Source organism: Mastomys coucha, unplaced genomic scaffold (assembly GCF_008632895.1).
Source record: "Mastomys coucha isolate ucsf_1 unplaced genomic scaffold, UCSF_Mcou_1 pScaffold5, whole genome shotgun sequence".
NCBI classification, from domain to species: Eukaryota; Metazoa; Chordata; class Mammalia; order Rodentia; family Muridae; genus Mastomys; species Mastomys coucha.
The window spans coordinates 66,161,844-66,182,847 of NW_022196911.1; the positions used below are offsets into that span (position 1 = coordinate 66,161,844).

General features: G+C 39.9%; 1 protein-coding gene across 3 annotated transcripts in view; it reads left to right on the forward strand.

The window, feature by feature from the left end:
• Positions 1-751: 751 nt before the first annotated feature.
• Rabep1 (rabaptin, RAB GTPase binding effector protein 1) overlaps positions 752-21,004 on the forward strand; it is a 105,776-nt gene continuing 85,523 nt past the window's right edge. For all 3 annotated transcript variants that reach the window (XM_031353114.1, XM_031353115.1, XM_031353116.1), the window contains exon 1: positions 752-1,011. In XM_031353114.1, coding sequence (XP_031208974.1) covers positions 978-1,011 — 34 coding nt within the window. In that variant the 5' untranslated portion in view covers positions 752-977. The remainder of the gene's footprint in view (positions 1,012-21,004) is intronic.

Genomic DNA, 21,004 nt, shown 5'->3' on the forward strand with positions numbered 1-21,004 from the left:
AGTGCTATGCCACCTCCTTCAAACGCAGCTGCCCTTTGGCACGTTGGGAAATGTCTACACCCTGTCTTATAGAAAAATGAGAGACCACAGCTTCAGCTACCCAGGGAGGGAATTCTGGGTTCACAGGAAGGCAGGAGGACTTGGTCCCGAAGTGCCAGACTGTGTAGACCCCTTGCCCTAGGAAGGCAGCAAGGTCTGAATGAGACTGGAAAGGACTCTGTATGGCTTTCCTGCCCAGGCAGAAGGGTTGTTCTTTCTGTATGTATTATCTCCTGTCAAGAATGCAAGCACTGCGGCTGGCTGTGTCTTCAACAGCTTCTCTGGGCTAGGCACGTTACAGTCAAACATAGTGGATTAATGGAAAAAGTACATTGGCTTGCACATCTGGGGTCCAGACTAAGTTCTGGCTATAGCAATTCTTCCCACTTTATATCCTCATTTATACTTTTCTTAGCCACTGTACTTTTCAAGGTTATGAGGTTAAGGGTCTTTCTCAAGGACACATAACTAGGCAAAGTAGCGGCTGGGTTCGCGTGCACCCAGGGTCTCCTCACTCTGCTTGGGTTCTGGGAGCCACGGGCTTTGTGAGTCTTTGCCTTTGCAGCTGCCAGCCTCCAACACCCACCCTTAGGTCTCTCATCAGCCTCCCTCTGGCTCCCAGGCCCCGGACCCCTCCTCCCGGGCCTCCCTCCCTCCTGAGGCCCCGCCTCTCCCCTTAGGCCAACGTCACGTGCCGTCCCATCCCCCCGCGCCTGCGCACTGCTTATTTCCCGCTGTCAGGATGAGGAGGCGGAGGTCGGCGCTCTGGTCCGTCTCTGCCCGAGGCTGTGGCGGCGCCGGCGGCTCCAGCCTTAGCGGTTCCTCCCTGGGCGGCGGTGGCCGCGGCTCGGTCGACGCCTCCTCCGCCAGCTGAGCCGGCGGCATCCCGGGACGCTGCTTCCCCGCCCATCCCCGTTCCCCGAGGCCGCCCATTGGCCATGGCGCAGCCGGGCCCGACTCCCCAACCTGACGGTGAGGCGCCCACCATGGCGGGCGCGGCCTGCCCGGCCCGGCGCGGCGTTGTGGGGGCCCTTGGGGCAGGAGGGGAACGCGCGCGGGCCCGGGGGTGACCCACGGGCTGGAGGCCGGGGCGCGCGGGCGTCGCGTGCTGGGGCAGCCGGGCTGGGGAGGGGGCGGGAGGCGCGCGCGAGCGGCCGCCGGGAAGGGCGTGGGGAGGCTGCGGGGAGCCGGTGGTGGCGGCGGCAGCGGCGGCGGCGGAGCGCGGAGAGGAAGGTGCAGTGGGATCAGCACGTGGGTTCCTCGGGTGGAGAAGATGGAAATCGAGAGCATGTGCTATATTCCTTAAAGAAAACGCGAGCCCTTGCCTCGGTAGTGGCGGTGTGCCCTCTCGCCCCACCTCCGCCCCCGCCTCCTCTTGCCACGCTCCAGCGCTCTTTGCACTGGAATTGTAAAAGTAACTGGGACCCTAAGGATTTGGTAGCATTCTTTGAGTGGTAGTGTTACTTCGTGCTAAGTCCGGGTTCATTTCTTAGTCTCTGAGGGCCTCAGTTTCTGACGCACGAAGAGCGCTTGATTCATGTCTCTTTATCGAGAAAGATGGGCAAGTCTTGGGCCACGCGATAAAGATGGCAACGTTCATATGTAAAAGGATAGTTTAGTATTCTTTTGGGAGTGTTAGGAATGAAAAGGTGCTCGAATGGGCCGAAATCGAGGAATCGATCATCTTCTCCATTTCGTCTCTACCTTTCAAGCGATGGGGGTGGGGGGGAGGAGGGTGTCTCACTTTGTGGACCACGTTGACCTGAAACTCCTAAGCTGTCCTCCTGCCTCAGTTTCCTGAGTAGCCAAGACTTAGAGGTGCAGGACAGATTGTCTTAATAGTGCTCATATTGGAAGAAAAAAAAAGGCCTTGTTCTAAATAAGCCATGATGGTTATTAGAGCCCTTCATGACCTTTCAACAGACTGAGCTCTGCCTCGGAGTTTTGACCACATTGTTTCAGGCGTTGTTGTTGTCAACCTGGAGTTATGTTGGGAAAGAATGTGCTCGGTCCTTGGCAAGATCTTACTGTATCTAGTTGAGAGAGTTCTTTGAGGTGTGTTTCTATAGTTGGCTTTTGTGCTTATTAGCATCTTTACCTGTTAGTAGAATGTTGGGATGTGGTAGTTGGCTCAGGAGGTTCTTGGCCTTTTCCTAGAGTAGGCTCTTGAAATAACCTTTTGTGAAAACCTCTGTTTGTTCTTGCCGTAGGGGAACTGGAAACAATGTTATCAGATTTTGAGACTCTTGCTGCTCTCTGGGAAGTGTTCTCTGAAGACAATTAGCCTCTACTTTTGGGTTTTGTTAGTTTGCCTAAGGGGTAATGTCCAGCCTAGACTTTTAACTTGATTGCTGTTTCCATTCCAATAAAGAGAAGGGAGGTGTTTCTGGTGGGCTGTCAGTAAATAGGGATTTTTTTTTTAACCTTCTTTTAACTCTCACCTTTTGTATTTGGTGTCAGGGAGGAAAACTTTACAAACCCTCCTTGTTGCTGCAGACAGGGGCAGAATACAGAGAAAGCTCTGGCTTCTGGTAGGTATGCTTAACTGGCTGCTACCTTTTTTTTTTTCCTTCCATGGACAACTCAGGTGACATGAGTCTGGACTCTTAATTTCCTGCCTCTTTCAAGATATGAAATAGTGTTCCCTGCAAATAGGCAGAAGTGACTAAGCACTTCACCGAAGTGAGGAAAACATTAGCTTTGAGGAATCTCATATTCTTGCTATTCTCAGTGCAGGTTTACTTCCTATTTTTTAAAATTTAAGACTCTGGGATGAGATTAAGTTTATATACATTGTAATTTTTATTAGTATAGGTTAATATAAATAGGCAAAGGTATCTATCAGTTCACAAAAGGAGAGAGAATTTGGTATGCTTGAGTTCTTTGTGTCAGTGTCTGCTTACAAGTTCATCTTGCGGAATTAATTTTTTTCTTTAGTTGAGTTCATATTGATAACTTTAATTAAAAGCACACTTGAATTTTTTAGACCCGCTGAGTTAAAAAACAAAATTATTGGAAAACTCCTTTGCATCAGACCAACAGTAAAACAGAACTGCCTATTCTGCTTTCCTGTCATTCGGAAGCAGTTGCCGAGTCTTTTTTCTTTCTTATATACTTTCTTTGTTTTTTTATGAGGATATTAAGAGTATATTAAGGCATATTAAGAGTAGATTTGTGTGTAATTGGCAAGACGAGATGTAGTCTTTTTTTCCTTATTTCATAATTTTTGGTTTTAATGGTGCACTTTGATGGATGCCAGTTAATTAAGTTATTTTCCATTGAGAATTCAAAGACAAGAGTAAAAATTGTCGGATTTCAGTTTAAGCTAACCCATATTTTGGAAGCATTTGTCCTGATTTTACTTCATTAAAATTAAATTTTTAAAAATGACATTTATTGCCAGGCCGTGGTGGCTCAGGCCTTTAATCCCAGCACTTGGGAGGTAGAGGCAGGCGGATTTCTGAGTTCGAGGCCAGCCTGGTCTTCAGAGTGAGTTCCAGGACAGCCAGGACTATACAGAGAAACCCTGTCTTGAAAAAAAACAAAACAAAACAAAACAAAAAAACAAAAAACCAAAACCAAACCAAACCAACCAAACAAACAAAAAGAAATTGTATGTGGGGCTAGAGAGATGACTTAGTGGTTAAGAGCAATGGCTCTTCTTCCAGAGGACATTAGTTCAATTCCCAGCAATAACATGGTGGCTTACAACCTTCTGTAATTGGGTCTGATGCCCTCTTCTGTCATGCAGACATACAGGAAGACAGAACACTCGATATACATAAATACTTAAAAAAATTGCATGTTAGAAAAAAAGATTTTGAATGTTTTCCCATAAAGAAATGATAAATATTTGATGTTATAGATATATTTAACTTCATTAATACATTTTCATCATTTATGCTAGTTTCAAAACATTGCAAAGCACCCCTATTGATACTTTTACTTTATTTTTATGTACATGAATGTTTTTTGCCTGTATATGTGTGTGTGTAGAATGTGTGTGTATGGTCCTCTTGGAACCCATAAGGGGGCATCTGCTTCCTCTGGGACTAGAGTTACATATGGTTGTGGCTGAGAATTGAACCCAGGCGGGTCCTCTGGAAGAGCAGCCTGTGCTTTTATCAGCTGAGCCATCTCCCCAGCACTTTATTGATGCTTTAATATTTTAGAAAAAAAAAAGGTATTTTAAGAAGTAGAAGTATATTCTCCCCATTTCTCAGAGTTGAGATTTCTGTTCTGCTTTTTATTCATAGTTACACAGATGTGTTACCTTTAATCCCTGAAATAGATAGGTATTGCATACATAGACCTACAACTTTCTTATCTCACTTAAATGTTATTAATCATTACTATGCCTATGTATGTGTGTAAATGGTCATATGGCTGTGTGGTATGCCATAACCATTGCAGGTACTGTTCCATGAAATTGTCACATTAGTGAGGGGGGTGCTATTGTAATAATATCAGTGCTCCTAGATGAAGAAACTGAAGCACAGAGAAATTAAACATGTAAGTTGAGTCAGGAGTCAAACAGAACTTCTGATGCCAGAGCCCTCAGATCACACAGATCACTGTCTGTTTTTGTATTATATATAGCTCTGCCTCATTCTTACTATTCCATCAGGTGTGTGGCATGCATAGGGTATTTGCTTGTTTTTCATTATTTTAATCATTTTTTACTGTTTATGTGTATGCACATTTTGCCTACATATGTCAGTCCCTTTTACCCACAGAGGCCAGAAGAGGGGATTGAAACCCCGGGATTGGAATTACAGTTGGTTATTGTGAGTTACCTAGTGAGTGCTAGGGATTGAAAGCTGTTCCTCTGGAAGAAGTGCTCTTAACTGCTAAACCATCTTTCCAGTCCCTATTTTTATTTTTATTATTGAGACAGGGTCCCACTCTAGTCCAGCTGGCCCCCAATTTATGATGATTTTCTGTTTTATTGGAATATTGGGTTACAGGTGTTAGACACCCTACCTGGCTGTGTTTCTATTGATGGTTGCTTATGTCTTCATTTTACAAGCAATGCTAAAATGATGTACTTGTACTTTTTTTCTACTGAGATTTGAACCCAGGACCTCGAGCATGCTAAGCAAGCACTATGCTACTGAGCTGTATAGCTGTATGTCTAGTTTTGAGACAAGGCCTCACTCTAGCATAGGCAGGCTTTGAATTTAAGATCCTCCTGCCTCAGTCTCCTTAGTAGTTGGAGTTGCAAGCCAGCAAGCCAGTATTCTTGCTTTTTTTTTTTTTTTTTTTTTTCATTTTTTGAGACAGGGTTTCTCTGTATAGCCCTGGCTGTCCTGGAACTCACTCTGTAGACCAGGCTTGCCTTGAACCCAGAAATCCGCCTGCCTCTGCCTCCCAAGTGCTGGGATTAAAGGCGTGTGCCACCACTGCCCAGCTTATTCTTGCTTTATATCTGTGAAACTACTGAGTTAAAGGACACATTCTGAGTGATTTAAATGTTAAAACTGCCGCTAGGTTAAGATAGGCTGAAAAAAGAAAGTATCAGTTTACATACTATGAGAAGGCAGATTTCTCCCTTAAAAGCTCTGAATGGCTATTGTTTTAAATTTGTCTTCTGATAGATTAAAAAGAGGCTATTTTGTTTCTATCTATCAGTCTGTTTGTATATCTCTTGTCTCTCTGTGTGTTGCCTACCTAACCCCTCTCTGACTTTGACACTCTTTTGCTAAGTAGCTTAAGTTAGTCTTGAATTCTTCTATGTAGCTCTGGTTCACCTCAAACTGCCACTAGTCCTGCCTCATCTTTTAAATGCTGGGATTACAGGCATGCCACTATGCCTGAGGTATTGTTTAATTAACACTTTGGTGCCTGGTGTATGCCAGCCCCTGTTAGTCACTAAGAAATACAGTGATAAGACAAACCCCAGACTTAGTCTCTGTTCCTAGGTAGTAATTTAGTCATCAGTTAGTTATTTCATAGCCAGGTGTGAAAGCATTTATTCAACTATTACAAATGTGAATTACTTGCCAGGCACAATTCTTCATAATTATAATCCATCAGTGGACATGAGAGGTAATAAATAGTCCTGCTGTAATGAAGGGAAAACATACTAGACATACACAAGTTACATTAATAAGTGTTTTGCAAAAAAGCAACAGAGCATAGTCCAAGGAAGCAGTGGGCTAGCTTTATTTATTTATATTGCATGTGTGTGTGTGTGTTTATGGGGTGGAATAGGTTCATATGTATATAGGTGCCCACGGAAGCCAGAAAGAGGGTGTTAGATTCCCAAGAGCTGGAGTTATAATTTGAACTACCAGATGTGGATGCTAGGAACTGATCTTGGGTCCTTTGGTAACAAACGATCTGCTAAGCCTTCTCGCCCTGGAGTTGGTTTTAGATGAAATGGTCAGAGTAGTGATACAGATGAAATCTTTGCAGAGACTTGAAGAACACAGTAGAATTAGCCAGGAAAATATCTGGAGGAAGAGAACTGTTAAAAAGGGATCTAATTTTACAAAAGCTTTGAGGGAGTGTGTCTGACATATTTGAAGAAGCCATTGTGATTGGGATGTTAGGAGAGTGAGGAATGATAGTAGTAGGATGTGAGATCACAGAGATAATGGGGTGAGGGCAGATTTTGTAGGGCCGTAGGCACCTAGACACATTTTAAGGATTTTCTCTGTGGCTCTAGCTCTGTAAAAAGTAGTAAACGAGTCATTCCATTTCACTATGGGAAACTGTTGAAAAGGCTTTAAGCGGGCTGGAGAGATGGCTCAGTGGTTAAGAGTACAGACTGCTCTTCCAAAGGTCCCGAGTTCAATTTCCAGCATCCACTTGGTGGCTCACAACCATCTGTAATGGGGTCTGATGTCTTCTACTGGTCTGTGTGAAAACAGCTATGATGTACTCATATAAATAATATAAATAAATAAACATTAAAAAAGAAAGAAAAGGCTTTAAGCAAAAGAGCGATATGATGGGACAAAGCAAAAGAAGGTGCTGGGCCTGATGGCTCAAGCATCTAATTCCAGCACTAGGAGGCTGAAGTAGAAGCACTGCTACAAAGTTTGAGGCCAACCTGGGCTACAGAGTAAGAAACTCCCTCTAAAAGGAAACAAACAAACAAACAAACAAATCCAAGTCCTGGGATTGCTGGGTTGGTAGTAGGGTTTTAGGGAGACAAGGGAAGCCTGAATCTAGGAAAGGTGATGGAGTCTGGACTAAGATGATAGATAGCCTGTGGGGTTTGCTGATGCATTGGATGTTTTGCAGCTGCTAGAGGAGTCAGGGAATCCTAAAGTTCTGCCTGAGGACCTGTGAGAGGCACACAGCACATTTGAGGTGTTGGGCCATTTAGAGGAGATAGTCCTGGTGTTGCTGTCTGATGATGATCAGGAGTCCCCTTTCTTGGAGCACTAGGGTGAGTTAGAAGGTATTGGGTGTTAGAGGGCTGAGCTGGGTAGTTTTTATCCTTAGAGATGAAAAAGATACTTTTGAAGGGTTTGAAGCAGGTAGATGATCTAGTAGCTTTAAAAAGTGTATTGATTCACTTGTTCATTTCCACAGAGCTGTGGAGTGAACCCAGCCTCTTTCTGTATACCAGGCAAGTGTTCTATTGCTGAACCTTAGCTGATTATATAGTTTTTAGGTTTGGCATGCTTTATTACTTTACTTAGTTAAAAAAAAATATTTAGTGATTTGGGGGATGTGTATTATGCATACCATAGGGCTTCTATGGAGGTCAAAGGACAATTTGTGAGAGGTGGTTTTCTCTTTCTACCTCTGTACTGGTTCCAGGGATCAAACTCAGCTGGGCTTGTGTGGCTAGCTACTTCATTCATTGAACTATCTTGCTGGCCCTAATTGGTTAAGTTCCTTTTGTTGGTTGACTGTTATAACTTTCTCCACTTTATTTTATGAGACAGAATCTCTCACTGAATCTGGCACTTGCTGATTGGCTTAACTTGCTGGTCAGCAAGCCCCAGACATCTTCCTGTCTTTTCCCCCCAAGAGTTGGGATTATAGATACGTTTCTTTGACTTGCTTTTTGTGGGGATGACGTCAGGTTCCCACAAAAAGCTGAGCTCAGGTCCTTCTGCTTGTGTGATAAATATTTTTGACTGAGCCATCTCCTCAGCTTCCTTATCTTGTTAATTTAGGTGAGCTCTCTGGAAATTGTAGTAGCTTTTTGCTATGTATTAGATATTTTGTTCTCCTAGGTTGATACTTATCTACTTTTTTTTTTGTTTTTGTTTTTGTTTATTGTGCAGAAAGCAATTTTATGGTCTGACCTTTTTTAAGTTTATGGTCTCAAGGTTTCTGGCTTAGAGTGCCCCCCCACCAGACTTTAAAAAAAAATCCTATTCCCAATGCTTTTATAGTAATTTTTTGTTTAGTATTTTAATCTACCTGGATCTACTTCCACTCACATCCCCCACAAGGTTTTTTTGTATAGCCCTGGCTGTCCTGGAACTCACTCTGTAGACCAGGCTGGCGTTGAACTCAGAGATCCACCTGCCTGACTGCTTGACTTTATTCTGCCTTCTGAGTGTTGGGATTAAAAGCATGTCACCTCCATCGAACTTTATTTTAAAATTTGAAAGGGAAGGTTTAATACAAAGAGTTAATAGGTCACCTACTAGGAGAAAAGAAAAACCTTAAAGAAGATAAGATAATACTATAGCAATACTTGACATGAACAGTTTTTGCTTCCAGAGCTGAGGTCAAATATCTAGGAAAGGAATCCAATTTCGTTCCTATGCAAGAGCAGAATGCACTCATTGCTCCAGAGCCATTTCTCCAGCCGATAGACTCTCCATGTATAGTCATTAAGTTGAGTTTAATCTTTATAAGAGTATCTGTAAACTTTTATTGTTTATTTTTGTATAGTACAATTGTGCCAGGTAATGGTATGTTTGGGGAGTATAAAAATGAATGCTAACTGGGCAGTGGTGGCGCATGCCTTTAATCTCAGCACTTGGGAAGCAGAAGCAGGCGGATTTCTGAGTTCACGGCCAGCCTGGTCTACAGAGTGAGTTCTAGGACAGCCAGGGCTACACAGAGAAACCCTGTCTTGAAAAACCAAAAATAAATAAATAAAGATAAAAATGAATGCTACACAGCTTTCCTTCCTAGACATTTTGATTTAGTGAAGCAATACCCTTGTACTGCGAAAATGCCCTGTGAGATAGTTATAGTGGTAGTTCTAATTTGTAGTGTAAATTCTGTTCCTCCTGGAGAGGAAAGCTTGCTGCCTCCTTATTTTAACTGGATTTGTGTTTTATTTTTCTTTTAATTTAAGTGAGGTTTGCTCTAATATAACTAGCTTTTAGTTTTGTTGGTTAGGACTACCCAGAAGAAATCCCAAGTATTCTTTTGCATGTCATTCTGAGGCAGTTTGATGGTAATGTTGTGTTCTTTCTAAGTATTTGGTTATTGCTTCCATTACATGACTACAATCTACTTGCCATTCTTTAGATTCTTTTCAGGCAGATTCCAGTTGTTAGTGACTTTTAGTGGAATTTGGAATATGGTGTTCTTTAGATAAACTTAACCTACGAGAAGTAGTAGAGAGTCATATAACTGTATACAAAAGGAGCCCCAGAGCGTAGTCAACTTTATCATTTTATAAATGAATCTAAGAGCTAAAGACAAAGCCATGGCCTGGAGAGATGGCTCAGAGGTTAAGAGCACTTGTTTGCTCTTCCAGAGGACCCAGGTTCAATTCCCAGCACCCACATGGCAGTTTACAACTGTATAATTCCTCTTCTAGGGGATCTGACACCCTCACACAGACATATGTGCAGTTAAGAAACACCAGTGTATATAATATAAAAATAAGTTAGAGAGAATTGGAAAAAAAGAGATGAAGTCACTTGTATTCTGACAGTAAATGTTAGAACTTACAAGTTGAGCTGTCACTTTTCTTCAAAGTATTGCTTCTTTGATATACAATACTTTCTTCAGAAGCCTTATTCTGATGTTTCCTGAAAAGAATCGTTAAATTGGTAGAGGCTGATTACAATCAGAATACACTAGAGTGTCTTGATAATTAATTAACCCCAACACCCCAGGGTTTCTCTCTCTAATCCTGGTTGTCCTGGATCTCACTCTGTAGATCAGGCTAGCCTGAAACTCAAAAGATTGACCTATTTCTGCCTTACTAGTGCTGGGATTAAAGGTGCGTACCACCTAGCCCAACCCAGTGCTTTCATTTTTTTAAACAAGGAATTTGTAGATAGTGGGTGTTTAGGATGTTACAGAATGCTTCTTATGGAACATAAAAAGTTAGTGAATACACCCACCATGAGGAAAAGGCAACTTCTCTGAGTGATAAGTGGTATCTTCAGCATAATACATGGCATAGAGTAAATGTGAACGATAGATGTTTATTGAAAGAAACTGACATGAAAATGGTGATTGTGATAATATGGTCACACTTTCTCATTCACAATATTTTGAATATACATAGCAGAGACATTTTGCACCATTCAGAAAGTTAGGTAACACAGACCTTCCACTTACACTATATTCTATTTTATATTGGAGAGAGTGGTACTTGAAATGAATCTTGAGGGTTATGAAGAATTTTTGACAAATGAGGAAGTAAATAAGTTAGTTCATGGATGCATGCAATTTACTGAGATTGAATTAAGGAGAAATAGAAAGTGTGAACAGTCCAGTAAGAAGACTGAATCAGTAAGTCTATCATAGTACAAAAGCCCAGGGTCTGACAGCTCCACTGATGACTTCCATCCAGTTATCAAAAGGACTAATACAGTTTTGCCAAAACTCCTTAAAATTTTGGAAAGGACTCCTTTAAATTCACTCTATAATTCCCACATTACTCTATTGTCTAAACCAGACATGGACACAAGAAAAAAGCTTGGCATGGTGCTAAATACCTGTAATCCCAGCATTTAGGCAGAAGTAGGTGGAGCCCTGGGAGTGCAAGGGCAATATAGTGAGACCCTGTCTTAAAAAACAAGACAAAAAGCTAAACTATTACTCTTGAACACAGATGCAGAAATCGTCAGGAAGCTAATACAGAGCAAAATTCAGTGGCATATTAAAAAAGATTATTCACCTGCTAAGTGGGATTCATTCAGAGGTGCAAGGATGGTTCACACAAATATAGGTGACCACATCAAGAGAAATAAAGGACAAAAATCATAAGTTGATTAATTTTTTTTTACTAGATATAGGAACAGCATTTGACAAAAGTCAATATCCCTTGGCAAAAACTCAACAAACTAGGTGTTGAATTCATAACATAAGAACCACCAATTTTGACAAAACTCATAGCTAACATCTTTTTTTTTTTTTAAAGAAATTACTTCACAGCCAATTATTTTTTCCAGATAACTTTAGTAACTTTTTTTTTAAAAAGATTTATTTATTATATGTAAGTACCCTGTAGCTGTCTTCAGACACACCAGAAGAGGGTATCAGATCTCATTACACGTGGTTGTGAGCCACCATGTGGTTGCTGGGATTTGAACTCTGGACCTTTGAAAGAGCAGTCAGTGCTCTTAACCCACTGAGCCATCTCACCAGCCCCCATAGCTAACATCTTGAATGGGAAAATGTTGACATTGGAAAAAGACACAGACGACCATTTTATCACTCGTATTTGATATAAAATGGCAAGTCCTATTCAGAGTAATAGATGTGAGAAAGCAATAAAAGGCATCCAAATTGAAAGAGGTTAAACTATAGGCTCAAATATAGACTGCCCCCCCCCCCAGAGTGTTCGATTCCCAAAATAGCAATATTCAGAGGTGGGGTTTTGGAGGAAACGATTGGATCATAGGGCTTTGCCTTTATCACTTATTCCACTGATATATTCATCTGCTGATATATTCATAAGCTATGGTATTATTGAGTGGTAGAAGAACTAGGAGATGAGGCCTATTAGAGGAAGTAGGTTACTGGGAACAGGCCTTTGGAGGTTATATTGTGTCTCAAGATTTCCATTTGTTATCTCCCTTCCTGGTTGCAGTGAAGCATTCAGCTCTTCATGCCTTGTGCCATGATTCTGCCATAGCAACATGGCCTGAAACCTGAAACTGAACCCAAATCAGTCTATAAATTGTTCCTCTCAGGTAGTTGTTACATTGGCAGAAACTTAACATACTTCTACTTAGAAAATTCTGAAGATATGGCTGGAGAGATGGTTCAGTGGTTTAAAGCACTGACTGCTCTTTCAGAGGACCTGTGTTTATTTACTAGCACCTACAGGGCAGCTCACAACTGTCTGTAACTCTAGTTCAGAAGTTTGAGACTCTCACACATAAACATACATGCAGGTAATAGATTTTTAAAAGGTAAAAAACTCTGATGATGACACACTCAAACACACATGAACAAATTCAGGTAGGTGCAGGATATAAAATCAGCGTAATAGAAGTGAGGGTGGAGAATTGGCTCAGTGACAAAGTGTGTGCATTTGAGGGACTTTGTACATTCAATCTTTAGCACTGCAAAAATAAGCCAGTAAATAGGAAAATAAAAGTAATAACTTGGTATCCTAAAAAACCTGTAGTGTTTTTATGTTCTAACTTACCTCTGTCTTAGAAAAAATAAGTTCCACTTACATTAGCTACAGAAGATAATAGCAAAGGAGATGACCTATCTCAAAGCTAAAAATTATGAAACATTGTTGAAAGAGGATACAAATAAATGAAAGTATCCATTGTTCATGGGTTGAAAGGATTAACATTGTTAAAAATGTCCACACTAAAAGGGCAGGTACAGGTGTAGCAGCACACCTTTAATTCCAGCTCTGGGGAAGCAGAGGTGGGCTAGAGGAAAAGAAGAAGTTAAATTTATAAAAGAAGTGGGCTAGATTTCAGGTTTTGAGAAGCAATGAGATGGATCAAGAGCTTGGATGTCAATAAGAGATACAGGGACTTCATCCTTCAAGAAAGGAAAGGATGGCCAGGTGGTGATGGTACGTACACACATTTAATCTCAGCAGTTGGGAGGCAGAGGCAGGAGGATCTCTGCTAGCTGCTCTACAGACAAAGTTCCAAGACATCCAAGGCTATACAGAGAATCCATAAAGCTCTGTCTCAGGTGGGATGGGGTTGGGGGAGGGAAGGAAAGGAAAGGGAGAGTAAGACAGGCAACTGAGGTGGAAGAGGGGACTGACTAAATATATGTAGCATGTATTCTTTCATTCATTTTTTTCAGCTACATATGATTGGATTTCTGTGAGTAAATAGACCAGCTGCCTCTACTCAAAGAGGTTACAGTTCTGAGACTCCAATTATAGTCAAGTAGATTATATTGTTTGTTCTTTTTTGGGTTCTTTCTGGGTTATCTTAACCAAAGAACAAAGTAATTTGATCTCCCCCACCCCACCTGAGTTCCAAAGATAATTTAGATATGTAGGAGAGAAGCCAATTCATTTACAGACTGATATAGTCGCTCCAGTGTAATTCACTTTAGCTGTCTTCAGACGCACCAGAAGAGGGTGTCAGATCTCATTGTGGGTGGTTTTGAGCCACCATGTGGTTGCTGGAATCCGAACTCAGGACCTTTGGAAGAGCAGTCAGTGCTCTTACCCGCTGAGCCATCTCGCCAGTCCCAGCACTGGAGAGTTTGCTGGTGCTCATTATATAGTGATGTACTTTAACTGAGTAAAATGCTGTGGACATAACATGTGATGTACATTGCACACCAAAATGTCCTTTTGATCAGGATCTGTAACACTTTTGGTAAAGGCGAAATTCTCTCATTTGGTTAATCTACTGTATCATGTTCATAATAGTAAAAATGGCAGTTCCTTAATGACATGTAATATTAAACATCTTTTCATAAGTTGACTTGCCGTCTGGGCATCTTTGGGGAGTCCACCCAGATCTTTTAACCATTTATTCCATTAAGTTGTTACATTTCTTTCCTTTAATTTTGAGACAGGATTTCTCTGCCTATCTTTGGCTGGCTTTGAATTCACAGAGATTTGCCTGTCTCTTCCTCTGCTGAGATTAAAGGTGGGCATCACCATGGCCTGGCTTGATTTTTGTTTTTAAAGACACACACACACACTCTCTGTAGCCCAGACTGCTTTGAACTCACTGTGTACCCAGGATGCCTTGAGCTTTACTAGTCCTCCTCAGCTCTCTCCTCAGGTGTTAGTTGTGTATTTGTGACTGTGCCTTGCCCTACTTACCTTTACTCTTTGCAGTGCTGAGACAAACTCATTGCCTGTGCATACGAGGCAAGGGCTCTGGAATTGATTTATAGCTTCATACAGGTTATCAGTAAGATCCTTAGGCCAGCCTTGAATTTGCCTTGAAGTCCCACAGGCCCTGAAGTTGTCATTCTCCTGTATTAACTTCCAAAGTAACCGGAATTAGAGGTAAACACTACCAGGCCCTGGTAGGGTTATAATTTTTTTTAGTGTCTAAGTTTTTAAAAAATTACTTTTATTTTAAAATTTAAAATAATCTCGTATCCCAGACTACCCTCAAACTCTACGTTGCTCAAGCCGGCTTCAAACTCAAGATACTCTTTTGCCTCAGCCTCCTGGGAATAAAAGATTGAACCACTGTGCCTGGCTTTTATTATCTAATTTTAAGAGTTAATTGTTTGCTTGTGTTTTTTTTTTTTTTTTTCCTAACAGTACTTTATCAGGTATCTTCCACCACTTTTTTTTTTGTTGTTGTTGTCTTTTTGTTTTTTTGGTTTTTGTTTTTTGAAGCAAGGTTTCATACAGGCTAGGCTGACCTTTAACTTGCTATATAGGATTTTTTTTTAAAGATTTATTTATTTATTTCATGTATGTGAATACCCTGTAGCTGTCTTCAGACACACCAGAAGAGGGCATCAGATCCGAATTACAGATGGTTGTGAGCCACCATGTGGTTGCTGGGATTTGTACTTATGACTTCTGAAAGAGCAGTCAGTGCTCTTAACCGCTGAGCCATCTCTCCAGCCCCACTACATAGGATTTCAACGTCTAATTTTCTTGTCTGTTTCTTCAGTGCTCTTCATACTCCACAATGCCTAGTTATATACAATGCTGGGGATATGTCCAGAGCTTATGTGAATGCTAGGAATGGTTGTACCAACCTGAGCTACATTCCCAGTTATATAGCTATAAAGCAGATGTTTCATTTGCAAATATATTTTCTTAGTATCTATGGTTTATTCTTTCATTCTCTTGACAGTATCTTTTGTGTAACAATTTTAAATTTTATTGAAGTCCATCTAATCCATTAATTTTTTTCATGTTTTATTCTTGTTGTATCTAAAAGTAATGTCCAAGATCAAGGTCTTCTAGATTTTTTTCTATTTATCATTTTAAGAGTGTTATACTTTTGTTTTTTATATTTACATTTGTCTGTGACTTATTTTGAGTTTATTTTTGTGATAAATACAGAGCTTATATCTAAGTTCATTGTTTTGCAGTTCAACATGTAGATGACTTACTAGAGTTTGTTAAAAAAAAGTTTTTTTTTTCTCCAGTTGTGTTGCCTTTGGTTTTTTGCCAATAAGCAGTTGGTTGTATTTGTGTAAATGTATTTATGATACATTTTTGTTTTATTATAGTGGTGTCCTTGTTTATTCTTTTACTTTATATATTTTTTAATTTTTAAAATATTTTTTTAACACCAAAACCAATATTTTCTTCAGCATAATGGTGCACACTTATAGTTCCAGCAGTAAGGACGCTGAAGCAGAATTTCTCTGAATTCAAGATCATTGTGGGCTAGTTAGTAAGTTCCAGCCCAACCAGGACTGCTGAATGAGGTACATGGATTTTATTAGATTTTATTAGATTAGTACCTACATGGTGTCTCACTACTGTGTGTAGCTCCAGTTCCAAAGGTTCTCAGGCCCTCTTCAGGTTCTGTGGACACCAGACATGTATGTATGTGGCAAAACATATATACATTAAAAAAGCTAAAAAATGTAATTATTATGTCATTATTTTCATTTTTTGTTTGTTTGTTAAATCTTGGCCTCACTATTTTGTCTAGGCTGGTTTCAAAGTACAGGAGTCAAATGATTCTTCTGCCTTAACCTAGCATGTGTTGGGACAACAGGTACTTGCTAGTATACTTTTTTTTTTTTTTTTTTAATGAACGAGTTTTGGCTGCACTCACTCCTTTTATTTATTTTTTATGTATGTAAATACATACATAAAAAAGTATGTATAGTGTCACTCTGTTCAGACACACCAGAAGAGGGCATCGGATCCCATTACAGATGGTTGCGAGACACCACGTGGTTGTTGGGAATTGAATTCAGGACCTCTGGAAGAGTAGTCAATGCTCTTAACCGATGAGTCATCTCTCCAGCCCTAGTATACTGTGTTTTAACACAAATCATTCATTTTTATTGATGTAGATATACTGTGATTTAAAAAGCTCTCTAATGATGAATTTTTGTCATATCAGTTCTCTAGTGAGTATCCTTGTATGTTGCTTATCTGTGCACATCCTTATTCATGTCTTTGTTGGGGCAATGTCTTTGAATGGCATTTATGTGTCAGGATATACACACTTAAACATTTTAATGTTAAGTACCAAGTTCATTCCCAGGGAGGTCCGGCAGTTAGGATGTGGTAATGCTTATAGCCCTGTATGTCAGTGAACTTAAATTTTTTTTGTATGGAGAAATTGACCATTGTGGTATTGGTATGTAATAAGTACAGTAGACTTTACTATCAGTTGTTGTTGTTGTTTGAGACTGGGTTTCTCTGTGTAGACCAGGATGGCCTCAAACTCAGAAATCTGCCTGCCTCTGCCTGCCAAGTGCTGGGCCTAAAGGTGTGCGCCACCATTTGCCCGGCTTATTTTTTTTTTTTTAAATGCGGTGTTTTGGCTTTTTTTTTTTTTTTTCATTTTCAGTTTTATGTGATTCAACTATCAGTGTTTTTCTTTGAGGCATTGAGGTTTATGTTCTGCCTCCTATTTTCTAGTGTTTACTTTTAAATGCTTGATTACAGTGAGGTTTTTATTTTGATGTAAGGAATCAGATGAAAGGCTAGCTACTAGCCGGGTGGTGGTAGCGCACGCCTTTAATCCCAGCACTTGGGAGGCAGAGGCAGGTGGATTTCTGAGTTCGAGGCCAGCCTGGTCTACAGAGTGAGTTCCAGGACAGCCAGAGCTACACAGAAACCCTGTCTCAAAAAAAAAAAAAAAACCAAAAAAACCCAAAAAAAAACCAAAACAACAACAACAAAAAAATGCTAGCTACTGTTTTTGCATTCTGCAGTGAGTAGGCCAGTATTAGCATTATTATTCAGCTGACGATTCTGTAGTTGTACTGCATAGTTTCATTTATTCTTTTTCTCTATTTTGTAATGTTTTAGTATTTAAAGAGCCAAATGTCCTTCATCAATCATTTGGAATTTTTCTTGGCTATTTTTGAGTATTTACTCAGTCAGATAAAATTCAGTACGAACACATATGTTTTTACCCACTTTATCTTTCTTGTCCAAGACAACATTTAAAAATACCATGTACTGGGGGTCCAGGTTTGACTTCCAGTTAAATGTGTATAAGAAGGAAAAGTGTTTTCTTGTTTTTCTTGTTTTGTTTTGGTTTGCTTTTTGTGAGACAGGGTTTCTCTGTATAGTCCTGGCTGTCCTAGAACTCACTCTGTAGACCAGGCTGGCCTCAAACTCAGAAATCCACCTGCCTCTGCCTCCCAAGTGCTGGGATTAAAGGCGTGTGCCACCACTACCCAGCTAAGGAAAAGTATTTTCATTGAATTATAAACTAAGAAGGACAAACCAGGTTTTTGTCTTTGCTCAAGTTTGGATTTTGTTTTTTATCTTATGTGAATCTGTGTAAGTGTATACACCCGTGAAGGCCAGAAGAGGGCACTGGCTCCAGGGAGCTGGAGTTACAGGAGGTTGTGAGCCACCAGACCTGGGTACTAAGAACTGAGCTCCTTCCTGTCTGCAAGAGCAGTGTGCTCTCTCCACCACTGAGCCAGCTCGAGTTCTTTACCTCTACTATATCAAGTTAAGTATATTACTTATGTTAAGTAATCCTTTTAATCTTTTTAAAGGTAGTTTCATTTCTGCTTCTGAGTTGAGTAAATGAAAGTGGAGTAGAAGCTGGGCTTGGTGGTGTTTGCCTTTAATGCCAGCACTTGGGAGGCAAGGACAGTTGGATCTCTATGAGTTCAAGGCCAGCCTGGTCTATGGAGGTAGTTCCAGGACAGCCAAGGCTATATACAAGGAATTCAGTTTTGAAAAACAAAAACCAACCAAACAAACTTGCCTCCCAAGTCCTGGGATTGAAGGTGTATGCTACCTTATCCAACCTTATTTAATTTTTAAGTTGTTTCTTTGTGAGCTGTTTTTTTTTTTTTTTTAAAGATTTATTTATTATATGTACACTGTAGCTGTCTTCAGATGGGCCAGAAGAGGGTGTCAGGTCTCATTACAGGTGGTTGTGAGCCATCATGTGGTTGCTGGGATTTGAACTCAGGACCTTTGGAAGAGCAGTCGGTTCTCTTACCCACTGAGCCATCTCGCCAGCCCCTGTGAGCTGTTTTTTAAGTTATATATTTTTATATATTTTGTCATTAAGTTATTTTTCTTTCTTACAATACTTAATAATTTTAGATAAAATTCTTATTGCCCATAGAAACAAAATGTAGAAATGAACTTTTATATTTTTTATTTTACTCCTTCCCTTTCACTTCCATAAATTGTTAACATTACTACTTTATGCTTTGACACAATTATTAAGTAAAGTAAAGGTTACATGACCAGAAACATGTGATAGTAGCTAGCAGGTTACCAATAAGTAGCATACATTGTGTGGATAGGGGGACAGAGAAATGATTCACATCTTGGATAGGATGGAGTGGGAGGGTGTGAATTCTTTATTCTGCTAAAAAATGTACAGTTTAAAATTATAAATTATTTCTGGTATTTTTACTGTGATACTTTGACCACTGGTATTGGAAACCATGGGAAGTAAGACTGTAGACAAGGGAGGGGGGGGAATACCTTAGTCATATTTTACTGATGTTTTAGAGTTTCAACTGTTCTACAGTCATTAATACTACTGGAATGAAATCTTTACACATATTTCCATGATCTCTAGGACAAATTTCTAGTAGGGAAATTGCCTATGTAAAAGTTATATATAAAAAAAAAAGTGAAAAAAGCCAGGCAGTGGTGGCGCACGCCTTTAGTCCCAGCACTTGGGAGGCAGAGGCAGATGGATTTCTGAGTTTGAGGCCAGCCTGGTCTACAGAGTGAGTTCTAGGACAGCGAGGGCTACACAGAGAAACCCTGTCTCAAAAAACAAAACAAACAAAACAAAACAAAACAAAAAAGTTATATAAAAATTTAAGGCTTTTGTTATTGATTACTATGGTAGCCATTTGCCTTGAAGTATACCTGGAATTGTAGGTTGGATTAACACTAGTTCTCACTTTCAAAGATGGAGTAAAAGAGCCAGCTTGTCAAAGGTAGACTGATCCTTCAGATCCCGTTCTGTTCCAGAGCTTATTTCTTCAGCTGTTTTACCACATTGATTGTGAAGTACCTAATAGATACTGGACTATTTGTTTGTTTAGTTTAGAGTCTCATTATATATTCCTGGCTGGCCTGGAACAAACTATGTAGACAAGGCTAGTTATGAACTCAGAGATCTGCCTGCTTCTGCCTCCCGAGTGCTGGGATAAAGGCATATGCTACCATTCTAGTAAATATGTGATTCTGAATTGTTAATTCCTGTTATAATTCACCATTTTTTTTTAACTTTTGAGTTTTTTCTTACCTGGAAAATGTTAGCATATATATTCTTTCCTTGAAACTTTTTTTTTTAAGGCCAAACAGTATTTTATTAATGCAATTTCATCTTCAGGGAATGGCCTGTTTTTTTTTTTTTTTAATAGTCTTTTTTATTTTATTTATTTATTTTATTTTATTTTTTATTAGATATATTCTTTATTTACATTTTAAATGATATCCCCTTTCCCGCTTTCCCCTCCGAAAAAACGCTTATCCCCTCTCCTATCCCCCTGCTCACCAACCCACCCTCCTTGAAACTTCTTTAGTTTTCATGTTCCTATCCTTAGGTATTATAATCTTTACCTACATATAGGTAGGCTGATAGCTATTTATCAAAATTCTAATACTTCCCTACCTATGACCTTGATAGTTCTGAAAAGTTCATACGTAATCCATTCAATTTCCTTGTAAGTAAAATATAACCTTAGTTATTACTAACTTATGATGAATGCCTGATAAGTAATCCCTGATGTAGAGTTGATACTATAGTGTTGCTATAATACGAATGTAGAACGAATGAAGAAGTATGTCAGTTTACATTTTCTGTGTTAACTGTATGGGGAAATTTGGTTTGTCTTACAATTTAATCAAACATGATCCTAATGGACAGTTTATGTTGCGTCAAGCTTTGTTCTTGTAAATGATAAAAACTTTAGGCTATCCTAAACCAATTATTTTATATTAAAGATGTTGATGAGATTTGTGGTTTTTATCAACAATTATCTAGAATGATAGAGAAATGATGTTATATGAGTACATTGTTTTTCAGCTGATTTAAACTTAAATCCCTTAAATGCTGAAATACTGAGTCATAAAAATAGCCTTAAACTCAGACATTTGATCCTAGCACTCAGGAGGCAGAGGCAGAGGCAGAGGCAGGTATATCTCTTTGAATTCTAGGCCAGCTTGGGTTACATGGTTGACACTGTCCCCTAGCTAAACCAAACCAACAACAAAAAAATTAGCATGTAGATGTACCTTCCACACATCATGATTACTAATGCTTAGGAGTTTCATTGATAACTCTTTGTCTTATTTCTTGTATTTTAAATATTCTACTACTACTACTACCACCACTACTTTTTCTTCTTTAGATGGTGGTGGTGGTGGTGGTGGTAGTGATGGTGATGGTGGTGATTGGTGGTGGCGGTGGCTGTGGCGGTGGCTGTGGCGGTGGCAGTGGTGGCTGTGGTGGCGGTGGCGGTGGCAGCG